Below are 17,998 nucleotides of genomic sequence, written 5' to 3'. Positions count from 1 at the left end.
GCAATGGCTTATAAAATGTTATGTAGGATCAGCTCCCTCTAAAGCAACCATTTGTCGGTGGTATGCCGACTTCAAACGCGGTCGCATGGACACCAATGATGGGGAACGCTCAGGTCGTCCAAATGAAGCAGTGACTCAACAAAATATTAACCAAGTCCTCAAAATCGTATTGGAAGATCGGAAGGTAAAAGTGCGAGAGATAGCCGAGATAGTGAAGATTTCAGCTGGTAGTGTTTTCACTATTTTACATAAAAATTTGGCCATGAAAAAGCTTTTTTCTAAGTGGGTGCCGCGTTTGCTTACAACTAATCAAAAGGAACAACGTATCAATGATTCAGAGCGATGTTTGGCGCTGATGAATCATAATAAAAATGATTTTTTACGTCGGTATGTAACAATGGATGAAACCTGGATATACCATTTCACTCCGGAATCCAATCGGCAGGCAGCGGAGTGGAGAGCGGCTGGTGAAAGCCGCCCGAAGCGTCCAAAGACTCAGAAATCGGCCGGTAAGGTTATGGCGTCTATATTTTGGGATGCGCATGGAATACTTTTCATCGAATACCTTAAAAAGGGGCAAAATATAAATAGTGACTATTACATGTGCTTATTGGAGTGATTGAAGTACGAAATTGCGGATAAACGGCCTCACATGAACAAAAAGAAAGTGATGTTTCACCAGGACAACGCGCCTTGTTACAAGTCCGTGAGAACGATGGCCAAAATTAACAAATTGGGCTTCGAATTGCTTCTTCATCCCCCTTATTCGCCAGATTTGGCTCCCAGCGATTACTGGCTGTTTGCAGACCTCAAAAAAATGCTTCAGGGTAAGAAATTTGACTCAAATAGTGAAGTTATCGCAGCAACGGAGGCTTATTTTGAAGCCTAAGACAAATCGTTCTACACACATGGGATAGAAAAGTTAGAAAAGCGTTGGAGGGACTGTATCGCTCTTGGAGGAGACTATGTTGATGAATAAAAATTAATTTTATAAAAAAGACCTTTTTTTAGTACTTAGTCTCGGGACTTATTGAACCACGTGTTACATGCGAATACCATAACCCAAAGAGGAGACGTTAAATTTGCGTAGTTGGAAACTTACTAATTACAATTTTGTTATTCCTTCTCGTGTTTATATTGCCATTATTACTATTTATATCTTAGCAATCAATTTTCTTGTGAATATACATAATAAATGTCTATCTTATGAAAAACATTCCGCACGGAGAGGAGACTCTACTCTCTCTCCTTTTTGCAAAATACAGTTGTTTCTTTTAAAAAACTAGGTCGGCAAACAAGCGTTCGGCTCACCTGATGGTAAGCGATTACCGTAGCTTATAGACGAGATGCAACACCAGAAGCATTGCAAAAGCGTTGCCGACTCTACCACCAATTTCCCCAAGGAGTTCTGGTCACCTTACTCACCAAAAGGAACACAACAATTGAAGACAGTATTATTTAGCTGTGATCTTCTGTAAGGTAATGAGGTGAGGTAATAGCTCAGTAGGGCTGCTCCGTATTTTGAGCAGGAAAAATTCCTAGTGTGTCCTACCTCATTAAAAATTTCCATAGCCTATAGTCTCAATATACCTACAGTCTCAATATCTATAGTATTACCCCACAGACAACACCGTAACACACCGTAAGACATAACACATTTTATTTTGTTATTTTTTTTTCTCGTAAATGTTCAAACACGAAATATTCATAAATTAAAGATAAACAAATTTAACATTGTATCATTTGTTAGCACTTAGCAGTTTAATAAAGGACCCGGACATAAAAATATAATAAAGATTATTCACAAGATTTTATACCTCGAATCACGAACAATTTTACCTCATTTTTCATAAATTCTTATGTAAGACGACTTTTTATAACAAACACTGTGTTTAACCTTATGTAATGATCACACTATTTTCGTGGTATTTGATTGAGTAATTTTTGTCACTTCGTTCAACGTTCAATGTCTTTAATTATATAGGTAGGTCAAGTAAGGCATGGCACTTCTATAAGAACTACTAAAGATTTAAAACGTTAAAAGTAGGTAAAGTATTATACAATTATACAAAAATCTAAGTATTTAAATAATCACTACATACTCGTAGTATAAAACAAAGTCGCTCTCTCTCTGTCCCTGCACATGTATGTACGCTTAAATCTTTAAAACCACGCAACGGATTTTGATGCGGTTCTTTTTAATAGATAGATTGATTCAAGAGGAAGGTTTATATGTATAATAACATCCATTAAATAGTGGAGAAATACTGTTATTTTTGAGTTTTTCTAATGTTATGTCGTAAATAATTATTATTTTTTTCGCTTAAATTGCAAACGCAGCCTGAACCCTACGAGATTTATCAAAATTATGTACTAACTATTGTACACATTAAAAAGGTCTACAGAAAACTCCGCTATGGTGTATGTCTATCTCTTATGGATATCCCACAATAACATTTTTTTGTCATTTACTTTTTACGACAAATAATGGCTAATTTTCAAAACGATTTTAACCAATACAGCATTAATCCTTGTCTAATTAAATACCTTAAATACATTGTTGATTTAATATAGATCTATATGTCCCTTTACAGCATATGATTTAAATGAATATTTTCGAAGATATTACAGATTTAAAAACTGCGGTACGTAGCGTTTGCGGCGGTCCCGGCCGGCTTTTACTCTAAAGTTAACGCGAGCGGGCCACGGGCAGTAATGAATAAATCAAAATTACTGGATCGATTTTAATCATTTTTTCAGTGAATGATATAGGCTATAATTATATTTTATACCCGTGCGAAGCCGGAGCGGGTCGCTAGTAAATTAAATAAATTAGGATTGCGTTAATAGTACATCAAAGTAGAGTAGTGTAGATACTTTTTAAATAACTCCAGAGCACCTGCTGGTGAAAAGAAAACGAAATCATTTATCTATCCAGCTGTCATTACTCTAAAAAAAATCTTAATAATTAAATTTTTACCGACTTCAAAAAAGGAGGAGATTTCTCAATTCGGTCGAATTATATATGTATATATTTTTTTGATGTGATTTCGCTAATTTCATGGTTTATGAACCGATTTTGTAATTCTTTTTTTCGTTGGTAAAGAGATATTCCATGATACCTTCGAAAATCATTTAGTGACAACTAGTGCGTTTGTTAGTTTTTTTCGTCTACCTACGTTGTATTACTTGTCGATGTAATTAAAGTCAGTTTTTTTGTTTACTAGCAAACACAATTATTATTAAAAATTAAACCATAAAATAAAAAGTGTAATTTATACGGTATACGGTCATACGGTCATCTATTCCTAAAACGGACAAGTAAATGTCTTAATTATAAGTAACAGCCGATATATATATATATATATATATATATATATATATATATTGTATGATATATTTAATTTTTACGACCCGTGACTAAAAATTTACGTATAAACACCTTTACTATGGTAATATTATTACTGTTTCCGGTTACAAAAATATATAATAATTGTTTACGTCAACACCTAAATTTTAATGTTTACAGTTTATGATGTCGAGGAGCCTTGACCGACTCTTCGGGTCGCATTTTTTTTGGGTTTTTAAAAATAAACATAATTTATAGATAATTTATACTAAATTTTAATTTGAAAAATTATTATTTCAATTTGATGTCATTTAGTGCATGAAGATGTTAAAGACAGTATAAGCTTATGACAGGCTATAAAATCAGACCCAAAAAAAGCAGGTCTGTTATCAAAAATTTAAATGAATGCAGGTAAAACTTGAAGGTACGTCTAATGGCGATGAAACGTTTTTTTCATGTGTATTCATTTAAAAGCTGAGAGCTTTCGGAATAAGCTAATACAATCTAAAACATTTTGTATATCTACGATTTTATTTTTGTGTTACCCACACATTAGGAATTCTAAACATTTTGTATTATAAACCGTTTTTAGTCGGATTATAAAGTATAAAATATCAACTCCATGACTTCAAGAAACGGACCGATGACTGGCTCTATTAATTGTTACATAGTATAAAACCAAACAATTACCCGTGTGTATCTACAAGCTACTGCGACTGCATTATTTTGTGATTGAATGATTTGTAAAACTTGGAGGGTAGTTATATAAAAATGTTGACCGTATTGTTACTAACTCGTTATATGCTATTAACTTAATCTTGTAAGCTTACGGTGTCGAATGGTGTGCGGATGAATCAACAATTATTTTTGTCACATCGTTAAATGTTTCAGTTAAGATTATATTTTAAATAAATAATAAAAATAATATAATAAAAATGGAGACAAAAAAATTAAATAAATAAACGCTTCACACTCATCGGCCCGCAGTAGGATTTTCTCCTGTGTCGGGGGTCCGGAAACACACACAATAATAATAAACTAGCAAAAACATCCAGACCACGACAAACATTTATATAGCCAATACAAATTTTGTAATGAACGGGGATCGAACCCGCGACCACAAGCGCAACAGCCAGTGCTGTGACCGCTGCGCCAACGCGTCCTCAACTATAATTAGAGTAACTCTAATATAATAAAAGTAAATCGTTTATATATTGTTGAAAGACTGCTTATAGTACCTATATAGAGGTGAGAGGAAAGTACTACTGTAACAATGAATATCAAGAAATCTGTGAAAGTGGAGGTCTAGACGTAAATTTGAACAGAAGAACTTTTTAAGCGAAAAATGTGATTAGACAATCCGCATAGAGTGTGCGTAACGGCAAGTGTTGTAACTTTCTTACTCTCAAGTGGAAATTTTTAATCGAAATGTTTATTATCTGTAATCATTGATAAGATAAGACACTCCCGCTGCACCGAAGCGTGTGTCGCATAAGCAGATAATATGCAGATGCACATTACTATGATAATATTACAAATCATCTATTGCCTAGGCGTTTAGGAAAGAAACCTAAAAAAATAAGACAACTTTATTTTCGAAAATAAAAAACAAAACAAAAAATGTAACAAACTTTTAAAAACAATATACAGAAATAATTGTGTTTGCTCGCATACGAAAATAAACCGACTTCAATTACGTCGACAATTAATACGACGTAGGAAGTCAATAAAACAGTGCATTAACCACGCATTACTAAAGATAACTCAAAAGTACTCGTCAGATCTCGATCAAATTCAAATGGGACTACTCGACAAGCACCAGCTATCGAATAAAGAAAAAATTATTAGAATCGGTATGCCCAGTAAAAGTTATGATATAACTAACACACATGTAACTATATAAAAAATACAGACGAATTGAGAACCTCTAACTTTTCTTTGAAGTCTAGAAGTAATAAAAAAATATACAATCTATTTTACATAAACTTATTTAAAACTCGGCTTGGACCTTAAAATAATAGGAGAAATAGTTTATGTAGCAACTCATCAATTTTCGTCTGAATCGTTTGTTGAAATTTAGTAACACGACTGATGATTAAAAACGGACGAAAGCTTCTTGAGAAGCGATATATGAGTGCAACACATTCCATCAAAGAACATTCGAGAAGTCAGTCAGGGCCCTATTGCTGGCGCTAGTAATATTCCATTGGCTTTTTGAATATACGCATATGTGTGTGTCGGTGCATGTATGTTTGTTATGCCGTCTGCATTTATAGTGTCGACGTCATTCTCTGCATTGGTCACTCATTTGCTTTACAACTAGACAACATAGTTGTGTGTTTGAAGAATTCTTAAATTACCTACCTCTATTAAAAATGTATTGCGTTGTATAGCAAACTTTTTATAAGTTACGTTCGAGAAAGATGAGTAATTATTTATAGTAAATATTATTTTATTTAATATTTAAAGCAGATATTATTTAAAATATTGAGATAAGACTGTATTATTTAATATTCCTGAATGCAAGATTTGATTCAAAATAGAAAATGATATACACTTATATTAAACCCTTTAGTCTCCACTGGATAGAGTTAATGCAGCTCCTTAAGCCTTTTGTACATAACACAGGTTTTTCTAAAACATACACACACACACACACACACAACGGTACTCGTATAAGTGGCCCACGTAATATTTCAAGGTGTCTCTATCGCCTATGACGTATCAATGTCCGACGTGCCGATTGCTCTTGGTCCACATGTGTGCGCAAGAGGTTCGAGGGCGGGGCAGGCCGACGATGCTTCTGGCATTGCACGTATCTATCCCAGAGCGCACGTGACGCCATGCACGCACTGTCTCGCATTTCACATGTGAACTTATTACTATACCTTGCATACGTCCATTATTTTATTTAAAATGTTCACTCATTGCAACTGTTTGTAGGGACTGTTTAGTAAGTGCTGGTAAAATTCATCTGCCACATAAATTACTGATAAGCTTTATTAGCGGTATGGAAAATAGTTCCATAGGGCCTTTTTTTCAGATTTCGATTAGAAGTTCTTAACATATGAAGTAGTTTGATGGTGAAAATATATTTAATAAGTATTATCATTGTTTGTTTTAATTACATCATAAAATATAATTTATTGGATACCGTTCAGCGTCAGATATCTTTATCAGCAACCGGTGAAACAGGCCCTAAAAGGCGCTTTTAAAACAAGTCTCGAAACGACATTGAAGTAAACAATTTCACAATTTCCGTATGCTTGCGTCACACACATAAGAAATATTCAAGATGACTTTTAGTGTAGGAATACGATCGTAAACACTTTATTCTTTAATAATTGCATTTAATTATTATTATTCAACGTTTTCTTCCTGATATTGTGACGTCAGAATTAGACACAAATTATCATATTCATTAGTCGTAACCATTCAATAACGCTTATTCCTTGCAATGCTCTATCGTAATCAATCTGCGTCGAGTGATTCGTTTAAGCCATCGTTGAAAAATAGGGGCGATCATACAATTCCTATCATCATATCTAAAGAATCTTATAAAAGAAGATGATACATTGAAAAATTAAGTCTCGGTTTAATGGTACATGAGGCCCGTCTTCGGCCTGTGTATTTCAAAGCCAGCAGTTGGATGGTTATCCCGCCATCGGTCGGCTTCTTAAGTTCCAATGTGGTTGTGGAACCTTGTTATCCCTTAGTCGCCTCTTACGACACCCACGGGAAGAGAGGGGGTGGCTAAATTCTTTAGTGCCGTAGCCACACAGCACGCCGTAGCCACACAGCACCCGTAGCCACACAGCACGATAGATAATATTAGATTCGGTTCGAAATATGTACCAATATAATTCTTTTTATTTTTAACCGACTTCCAAAAAAGGAGGAGGTTCTCAATTCGACTGTATTTTTTTTTATGTATGTTACTTCAGAACTTTTGACCGGGTGGACCGATTTCGACAATTTTTTTTTTTTAATTGAACACACACCACCTTGTGTGTGTCAATTGGTCACATTTAAATTTATTTGAGATCTAACAACTACTTTTCGAGTTATATCTAATAATGCGTTTTTACTTGACGCTTTTTTCGTCGACCTACGTTGTATTATACCGCATAACTTTCTACTGGCTGTGCCGATTTTGATAATTCTTTTTTTGTTGGAAAGGGGATATCCCTAGTTTGGTACCATGATAAGAAAACCAGGATCTGATGATGGGATCCCAGAGAAATCGAGGGAAACTCTTGAAAACCCGCAATAACTTATTACTGGGTGTACCGATTTTGATAATTTTTAATTTAATCGAAAGCTGATGTTTATCATGTGGTCACATATAAATTTTATTGAGATCTGATAACTACTTTTTGAGTAATCTTTGATAACGCGTAGTTACTTGACAATTTTTTCGTCGATCTACGTTGTATTACTCTTCGATGTAATTGAAGTCGGTTTTTTTTCGTTTGCGAGCAAACACAATTATTTAGTTTTTTTAAGAATGAAACAGAAAGTAGTTGTTTCAACGCATTTATAATTCTAACCCATTTGTGATCTGGTCTACCTTTAAATAAGCCAGTTTTTAAGAGGTACTTTTCAATACTTAAAAGCACTTTACTTAATATAAAATGGTAAAAAATATTCTACAGTAAATATTCTTTAAGATAAAGCCGTAATACGCGTTTTGAAAAAAATAAAAATACATTTTGTATCAACCCTATGAAAGGATGCAATAATGAATGCAAATTGTTTAGCGGGTCTAGTGAGCATCATGACGTTCAAGACCCGCCCACATTCTTATCTACATATGATCGAATCACAATATTGGCGAATACGAAATCACTACGCAGATGTGACGAAAAAAAAATAGGTACAATAAATGGCTGATTGTGCTTGGAGCAGAGTTGTTTTGATTATATTTTGTGTAGTTTGTTATTATTTAAAGAATGATGACACTGTAACATTAGGGTGTGTCTTCTTTTAATAAAGATATGATGATATATGAGAAAATAATGAAACGCACAGATTTAGATTTATAGTAATTAGTTTGCATCGTTTCTTTTTGCATGTACGGACTAAATGATTATTTTGTACAGACAGCATAAAACAATATCGTAATAACTACGATTGCATATGGTTGACTAATTTGTCATCTAAAAATATTATAAGAGATACTTTGATTAAAAACAATGTACAAAAAGGGCTCATTAAGAATATTCTAATTCTATTCGGCTGATAAAGATCTTTAAGCCATCGCTTCAGTCTATAATATGGGCTCTTTCTCCATGTAGGAGAAGAATCAGAGCTTAATCCACCACGCTGCTCCAATGCGGGTTGGCGGATATAGGCTTAAAAACATAGTAGAAAATATTCTGTCCAAAATTTTTGAGCAGCCCGACTGGGGAAGTAAATTAAACCTTATAAAAGGTCACAACCAAATGGCTATGTATAATATAAAATGGCTTTGTATATAGTGATCTGAAGTATGTAAAATACTGTTATCACCAGTGTTGTGTTCCAGTGTTGAGTAAGGAGGCCAGAGCTTTTAGGGAGGGCTTGGAGCCAGATTGGAAATGCGCTTGTGATGCTTCTGGTGTTGCAGACTTCGATAGGCTACGTTAACCGCCTACTATCAGGTGGGCCGGATACTGGTTTGTCACCCTAGAAGAATAACAAAAAACACCAAATTGGCACATCAAAATCTAGGAACTTTCGTAAATAATTTTCTGATACATTTCAAGAGTCAAAAAAGTGTAACTTTTGAACGATTGCTCTAAACTGGATAATTATTTTTGTGTTCGTGATCGTCAGGACAAGGTTTGTATAAAATAAAACAAAAAAAATCGATACATTCACGAAAAAACTATTACGATACGAAGTCCACCTGACAAAGTGCAGTCCTACTGAAAAATAAATCATTGTATTGAAAACGTTAATTAAAAAAGTAAAAAGTAAGAAAACTTTGTCACTATGAATTCAGAACACATAACCATTATTTAGTATTTTGTGTACAACAGATTAAATATTGCTTTACAATTTCATACTCCGGGAATTGCTTACATGATATAGGTACCTAGCTTATTTTGTGTTACAAATAAAATTTTTATAGCTACATACTCTTCTATTTCGACTAGTCCGTTGGCGCAGTTTGTAGTGCCACTGCTTTCTGTTTCACGGGTTGAGGGTTCGATTCCCACCTGAGTCTGGGTGTAATATTTGTATTTATTTATATATGTATGGATTCTATGTATATTTATCAAAAAAAAAAATAGTTATAACAGTCAGCTGTTACCTATAACACAAGTATTAAATTGCTTACCATAGGAACAGACGACCGTGTGTGATAAGATATTTATTTATTTATTTATTTTAGTGTTTGTTTAAATAATATCTACAATATAAATGTAAATTATTTTAATAGAACTAGTGTTTCAATATTAAGTACCTACCTATAAGACACCTATTATTTTATTACATTATAGAAGTGCAAAGTGATTCTTGAAATAGAGCTACATAGATAAGACTTATACACAAAAGAAAGATTCAGTATAATTTAAAATAAACAAATGCAATTTAAAACACACCAATATATACTATTTATACGTCTTATACATCCCCAAGTTAATATCTTTATACATTACTAACATACGGATAACTAAGTAAAACCGCTAACTTTATTATTATCATCCTCATCATTATATATAAGACTAGTAGCTACTCAATGTGATATTATTATCTAATACTGCTAAACTGACAAAACTTTTTTTATGAATACGAAATGTACTTATACGAATATTAATAAAATTGCATCTTATATAGATGAAAATGAATGTTGCTAAGCGCATAACTCGAGAATGGCTCGATCAATTTGGCTTTTTTTTTATAGTATGTTCCTTAACAACTACGGAAGATTTTAATACCTACTAAAAAAATTAAAAAAAAATATTATAGTATTAACTTTTGACAGAACGAAGTTTGTCCGGGCAGCTAGTAGGAAATAAAACATTCGAAGAAATTCAGGTAAGACTCGATAGTTATCGTGTGCGTGCGGTTGCACGCACACTGAAAAAGGCTCCCACATATAAATGCAATGCAATGCAACGAGAGGGGTGCAGGGGGCTCGAGAGGGGAGGAGGGGGAGTTAGTCGTACCGAGAGCTGCCAACCTTCTATAAAACTTTACGCTGCCATCTGCAAGTTTCAATTGATAACTTGAGCTCTACAAAATACGGTACACGCTACCAACATTTCCATTTGCAGTTGATCATCTTTTCAAAAAACTGAATGTTGTTCAACCTTAAGTTATTGTAGCGCGAAAACTATTTCTTTGGATAATAAATAGAATCCATTGATTATTTACACAATATGTGTTAAACTCATAAAAATTTCCCAGAGTACGTAAACTGTGTCAAATAACTAAACAATCGCTCGCAGTTACTGCAAGTCTCGACGAGGCAATAGCGCAGAAATTATATTATTTTAAGTAAATTCAGTGATGTGTGAAATTCATAAGTGAAATTCGCTTATTTGTGACTTTTAAAAACTTTTTACATAAATTACAAAATAAACTTTTAACAAGATGAGTTTCAACAAAAACAACCCCAACGCCATGGGCAAGATAGTGGGATATCTCAAGCAGATCTCCACAGAAATGGTGAGTGAATTTCTTAGAAACATAGTTATTTATTTATGTTCGCAAATTTATTGAGATGCTTATTTAATACTTCTAAATAAAATATTATCTGAAGCTAACACAAAACAAGGTTCCCAGCACATCGAATTTAGAAAATTTTAGTGCTGAGTATCAGAAACCTTTTTAAATTGGTTTCGAAAGGTCTGGAAAGTAGATTATTTTAACTGGACCTACTGTCACTTCAGTCTGAACAGTCGATGGAGGTCGTTGCCTAGCAACCGTGATTATCAACATCTCAAAAATCGACCAAGATCAATTACTGAAATCATTCTCCTTCGTCTCTTCTCTCTTTCTCTCATTCTGCGTGACGTAGGCGAAATCAACTGTGCCTTACTGGCACAGCATAATGCTATTCATTAAACCACCCAATAATTAATTATTTAATGAAAGTTAAGATAAGATGCATGTTTTAAAAAGAATACCGGAGAAAAAAAATATTATTTTGAACACCTATTTAAAATTGTAAAGCATAATCAATTAGGAAGAAATTTAGCGATTTACACGAAGAAGAGTACATATCAGCTAACTGTCCTTGCGTGGTTAAATGTTATTTTAAATTGATTTCTACTTTATTTATCACAATGCAACAAGTTTGTGTTAAAATCTTCTTCAATTTCTATATACCAAACACCTTTATAGGGTTAAAAAAATATTGCCCAACATAACAACAGGAGGTAATTTTCAAAAACAATCATGTCCACTTTTCTACAATTCCACTTACGACAACATTCAATAGTAAACATGTTTGAATTGGCTATTATTTTGTTTGGGAATTGGGCTAGACCTAAATTTTTGATTTGATAATTTTTTATCAATGTATGGACTTCATTTGAAAGTTTATAAATTAAAGCTATGTACGTACGAAAGTTTCTACGGCAGCGCTATCTTGCGGAAATACATTATTTTAACACCAACTGACTGCAGTTGTTTACATACCTAAACACATTTGTACTTCACGAAAAGTTTACTAGATGGCGTTAATAACTGTTTATACTTTACGAGAATATATGTTACGGAAATATTTTGACGTCACATAAATACATAAAAAATGAATATAGCGTGCAGTGTGCAAGACATTATTGTTAAATAATTTTACCGTTACGATAAACATTTTCATATTTACTTTATTTTCTCTTTTCCTTTGAATTCAAAACTTTTTAGAATTAAAATCAAATTAAATTTTTACATTTCAATTTTAATTAATTTCATTTCATTTTTAATTAATTTTTTTAATTGAAATATAGGCGAATTTAAAATGTGTAGTATGCATGATATTAATCTGGGTTGTCTGGAAGAAATGGCTAATTAGCCATAAGTCCACCCATTGTACTTCACTGTCTTTTTTCTGCTCTATCTTCATGCTTTGTTTGTAATGAATTTGTGGTGTACGATAAAGTATAAAATAAATAATAATAATTAATGTTAAAGAGTTTTATCGTTACGAAAAACATTGTCATATGTAAGTCCTTTAATTCCTCTTTACCTTTGAATAAAAACAATTTTTTTTAATCAAAATCTAATTTTATCTAATTTTTTATTGCATAAAAAAATTGAAATGTAGGATTTAAATAGTATCTAGGAGTTTTTATTTTCGACCAATGCAGTAAGCAAGTTTAATGGCTGTTTTTAAGGTATGGGGAACTGCTTTACAATAACGATTAAAACAACATCAAGGACCGTCACTAATACCATAAGGGCGTTTCTTTAGAATAAAAACACCAGCACATACCATACATATCTCATTAATAAACCTTGTACATAAATTTCTTATTTCAATATGAATTCGACAGTAAAGTCGGATAAAAAAATTGTAAAATTTAATGGTTATAAAAATTATGGATACAACTAAACATGTTTTTAAATTATTATTAAGTTTATTTATTTTTCAATGCAGTATATTATTAACCACTTAATTGAAAAATTTATTTTAGCGCTTCTTATTATGAGAAAATCAGACGGTTGAAAATGGTGTAAAGAAATAGAACAAATGCGGCATATAATATACAGCCCATACTCGCAAGTACGGAAATTTCGGTAAAATGAATGAAACCGCGAGCGACATATAGCTTATATGTGCATTCACTTCGTCATCACGTTGATAAGGAACGTGATACTTTCCTTGACCTTTTACTGTAAAAGTTCAATTTCAATAACATCACAATTATTACTAGCACTAACATTATGTAAAATAGCTGGAAAATTTACTTTACTAAGAATTAAATTAATGAGAGCATCGATAAAGGAGTTTAACAAATAAACTAAATATTTGAACATGCACAAAGATGTGGGACCTACTTTATTGTGATGACATAAAATAAATATTTTGACGCTTATTTTCCGTTTTAAGTATCCCCTAAGTTTTGGTATCGATTTAGAAACATTATACTTAAATATTGTTTAATATTTTATGATTCAATTAAAAGAAATAGTGTAGTGGATAAAAGTTACAACACTTTTCGAGATGGATTACAGGTGAAAAAAAAAAATTATAAACGAAAATTTAAGAAAAACATATTCATATTTAGACAATGCATAATGCACTAATATGTATGCCTTTTGTTTAAGGACGCTAGTCTTCGACATTGTTTATGCTAACATTAAAGGAACCCCATTATAACTGAACGACAACTGTGTGATAACATCAACAATCAATTTGAATATCAATACGCGAATGTAGTGTTCCATAAGTACAGTTTTAGTTGTTAAAGTTACTCCTTGTGCTAAAGCTAACGAAGATCATAACTTTTGATCTGTGATGCATAGACCAAGATGATAGGGATAAGTTCTCTAAATGTAGTTATTAGGTTATCAAAAACATGTTTTAGCCATATGCACATTTAAGTCGTCAATAAGCATAATTTCTCTATCTGACCCAGACTTAAGGTTACAATTCTTATCGTTGTGACTGTCTTACGCACATAACGATAGTGGGATACAATAAATGGGACTTATTTGCGGATGTCCTCTTCAGTATCGAATGTTTAGTGAGCACATTTGACCATTTATTTGTAGTAAAATCAGTGCTAATAAGTTTACGGACGGTCTGTTTAATATTATTTTCAAAAAAAAAAAACGATTTTTCTTCAGGCATCAGAACATTGAATTAAAATGACCATATTTTTTTGTTACAGGGCGGAAGTGAACAAAATCGTCGGGCCCAGCCAGACGAGGAACGACTCTATCGTCCCCGTGGCCCAAAATACGCTAGAGTTCCTTCAGGACCCACCCTCTCCGCATCGACTACTTCCACATCTCTGGCAACCTGCGGCTCTCAAGGAACGTTAGTTCCTAACTACGCTGCCATCCCTGAAATTGCATCAACAGAAAGTAGTAGTGAAGACGAGCAAGATTCTTTCGAAAAAACTCGTCGTCATTTCCAACAATTGCGCCAAATCAGTTTAGGAAACGAATTTAAATACAAGATGGAGATGGAGATTAAAAGCGCAAAAGAAGAAAATTTACGTAACTCTATACCATTTGTTAAACAGTTAAGCACAGAAACTAATAAAGCTAAAACAGATTATACCATCAATGGAGAAGCTCAACCCTATGCGTCGACAACACAACGACTCTTCTTATGGACCCAGGTTAGATTAAATATTTTATTATAAAGTTAACGAAACGAATTTTCTAACAAAACAAATTGTCATAAGAACATTCCGTATTTTGTTCTTTTAATTTAGTTTTCTTTACTTGGAAAAATGTTTTCTATTTAAAGTACAGTAAACTCTTCGGTGAAATTACTGTTTGCGAAAACTAGGGATAGGTTAAACTACAAACATAAAAATTCTTATGTAAACGCTGATAAGACTTCATATAAGTACGAATCACTAGCTGAAATTCAGAACTTACCAGGTCTAAGTTGACTTTGCTACGTTTTGTTTCGCAAGAAACACTTTAGTACAACTAATGTTAAAAATAATAGCCTTTCAGGTGTACTTTTTATTTTAAATATTTTTAAATTACTATTTATTACAATAATATTTAAATACATATCTATTTATTAAATTTTATTACAGATTTACGTGGCTTTTGCTGTGTCCATGGGTTCATTTATCAATGGCTTCTCAGCAGGTTACACTTCACCTGCACTTCCTAGTATGAACGAAACACTCGTTATTACTGATGAAGAGGTAAAATTAAATAATAATTTATATACATTGTACAATATTTTTTTGTATCAATGTGATTTTTATGTATAAACATATATATTATATAATCCTTTTATTTATTACAGAATAGCTGGATTGGAGGATTGATGCCTTTAGCCGCTCTAGTGGGTGGTGTTGCAGGAGGTCCTCTTGTTGATTGTTTAGGAAGAAGATTAACAATCATGGGCACAGCATTGCCATTCTTTGTGGGTTGGATGCTTATTGCAAATGCTATTAACGTTCATATGGTACTTGTTGGACGCGCTTTCTGTGGAATCTGTGTTGGAATAAGCAGCCTTACGTTTCCTGTATACCTTGGTGAAACCATTCAACCAGAAGTGCGGGGATCATTAGGGCTTTTGCCAACTGCATTTGGTAATACGGGAATATTATTAGCGTTCTTTGCTGGAGCATATATTAACTGGTCCTATCTTGCGTTCCTCGGTGCGGCTCTTCCAGTGCCTTTCTTTTTATTGATGATTTTAACTCCTGAGACACCAAGATGGTATATATCAAAAGGTCGCGTGGAAGATGCCAAGAAAGCTCTGCAGTGGTTGAGGGGTAAAAATATAAATATTGATAAAGAAATGCTAGAATTGACGCATTCGCAAGCCGAATCGGACCTCACGAGTAGTGGCAATGCTTTTGGACAATTATTTACAAGAAAATATTTACCAGCTATTTTAATTTCTCTTTGTTTAATGTTGTTCCAACAATTAAGTGGTATCAACGCAGTAATATTTTATGCATCAAGAATATTCAAAATGGCGGGAAGCAGTGTTGATGAAAACGTATCCAGTATAATTATTGGCGTTGTAAATTTCGTATCGACTTTTATCGCAACTGCTATTATTGATCGCCTCGGAAGAAAAATGTTGCTGTATATTTCATCCGTAGCAATGATTATCACCTTAGTAACTTTGGGATCATACTTTTACGTATTAGAAGCTGGAACTGATGTCAGTAATTACGGATGGTTGCCTCTAGCTTGCCTTGTAATCTACGTGTTAGGATTCTCGATCGGTTTTGGACCTATTCCGTGGTTGATGTTGGGAGAAATCTTGCCCGCAAAAATTCGAGGCACTGCTGCAGCATTAGCAACCGGATTTAACTGGACCTGTACATTCGCCGTGACTAAGTCATTCCATAACATAATTGCTGCTATTAACATGTACGGCACAGTGTGGTTGTTTGCTGTATTATGTTTAATTGGACTATTTTTCGTCATCTTCTTTGTACCTGAAACTCGTGGTAAGAGTCTGGAAGAAATTGAAAAGAAACTAACTGGTGGATCGAGAAGAGTACGTCGTATGAGTAACAAAAAACCCATTCAAAATAATTGTTAAATGTTGTTATGAAACCGTCTTTCGTGTCAATACATTCCCAGAAGAAGAAGATTACTTTCCTTGTGACGTTGGATGAATAAATATAGTAGAAACAAACGGGGGGTTAATTTGTGTGGCACAATGAACCTTTATTGTGCGTACTGAAGACTGATTTGGATTGTATTCATAGTATGTGTAGTTTGTAAATATAGAAATTTAATAATGTAGTATAAATAATTGATAGTTCCTTTTAAATGTAATTAATAATAATATACAATAGCTTTGTAACATAAACGTGGAAGGAATACAATAAATTATAATCGGCCCAGTACTTTTTTTTAAGGTACAAATTTTGCCTCTATTCATTTACATAGATAGTTTTTATGGAATAAATTCGTGAAAGCGATCTGTAGATGCACAAGAAATGACCATGACAAACAATAATATTTAATATCATAGACAATATAATAATTATGTGATTTATAAAATAAACTTCAATAGTGGAATGTAGTAAATCTGTAGTTTAAGTACTCACTTTGGTGTGTATTCCGTATATTACGGAGGCCATATTGATTTAATTGGTAAGCCTTAATGTAAAATAAAATAAAAACTAACATTTAATATTTTGCTTTTATTACATAACCTTTTTTTACATAACGACAATTCTATTTTTCTTTTTACAATGAATGTCAAGTTTTAATAAACTTTATTGAGACAATATTAATTTAAAAAAATAATAATGCAATAACAAAAATGAACTTCGAAGTAGGAACTCTAACATATCTTTTACCAAGCAATAAAATTAAAGCTTTTGTTTTAAAACAAACAGTGATGACTAATAAGAACATAATATGTAGTTGTTTTAGATAACTCAAACAAAAGTAATGAAAGAAATAATAAATAATACACTCCATATTATATAAGTAGTAATTATAGAATATCAATAGACTTACAATAAATAGTCAGTTATACGCATAACATTTATTGCTGTAGATGAACTTCGTATTATCGGTTAATTGCAATATTCTCAAACATTTCTGGTATGCGTATTTATTACCAAGTTTTATGATATCCAATAATGAGTTTGAGAATAACGACAGGAAACACGAACGAATATTTCATAAGATGAAGTTAATAATTATTATTTTCTTAATTAATTTAATGTAGGCAATATTTAAGGTATGCCATTAAATTTATTGATGCAATTTACTTGCAATTAAATTAATTATGTATCAAAAATATTTAGCTCAAGGAGGATTTTCTTTTTAGTATAGGTCTTAAGTCTAAGCGCAAGTTTCACCAATGTCTGATAATGCTATATGAAGTATAACGGTATCCAACAGATAAAATTTCACGATATTTTTTGAAATAATATAGTGATAGTTCTTTACAGTGGTTTTTTACGCACGCTTGACTAGGGGAGTAAGTTAGTAAATGCATGACGAGAGCATCGGTCGAGTGATCGAAAGAGTGAT

General features: G+C 32.8%; 2 protein-coding genes across 3 annotated transcripts in view; one reads left to right on the top strand and one right to left on the bottom strand.

Annotated features, from left to right (window-relative positions):
- The window catches only part of LOC123656405 (RING-box protein 2), a 39,910-nt gene that overhangs the window by 11,478 nt on the left and 10,434 nt on the right, over positions 1–17,998 (bottom strand). The gene's annotated exons all lie outside the window — the stretch shown is intronic.
- Positions 10,561–17,144, top strand: LOC123656377 (facilitated trehalose transporter Tret1-like). 2 transcript variants are annotated; one of them, XM_045592069.1, is made up of 4 exons: positions 10,561–11,008; positions 14,179–14,634; positions 15,067–15,180; positions 15,285–17,144. In XM_045592069.1, exons 1-4 carry the CDS (start codon positions 10,934–10,936, stop codon positions 16,542–16,544), a joined length of 1,905 nt encoding a protein of 634 aa, XP_045448025.1. In that variant the 5' UTR covers positions 10,561–10,933; the 3' UTR covers positions 16,545–17,144. The 2 variants fall into 2 exon arrangements, with proteins under 2 accessions (XP_045448025.1, XP_045448033.1); XM_045592077.1 differs by lacking the exon at positions 10,561–11,008 and adding an exon at positions 14,001–14,088.

This window comes from Melitaea cinxia, chromosome 1 (genome assembly GCF_905220565.1).
Source record: "Melitaea cinxia chromosome 1, ilMelCinx1.1, whole genome shotgun sequence".
NCBI classification, from domain to species: Eukaryota; Metazoa; Arthropoda; class Insecta; order Lepidoptera; family Nymphalidae; genus Melitaea; species Melitaea cinxia.
The sequence above is the reverse complement of the archived record's forward strand: the minus strand, read 5'-3'. Positions and strand labels throughout refer to the sequence as shown.

Excerpts from the sequence above, each read along its gene's own strand:
- LOC123656377 (XM_045592069.1), top strand. The coding sequence starts at position 10,934 with ATGAGTTTCAACAAAAACAACCCCAACGCCATGGGCAAGATAGTGGGA. Across the intron at positions 11,009-14,178 it reads AGCAGATCTCCACAGAAATG|GGCGGAAGTGAACAAAATCG; the intron begins GTGAGTGAATTT and ends TTTTTGTTACAG. Across the intron at positions 14,635-15,066 it reads GACTCTTCTTATGGACCCAG|ATTTACGTGGCTTTTGCTGT; the intron begins GTTAGATTAAAT and ends ATTTTATTACAG.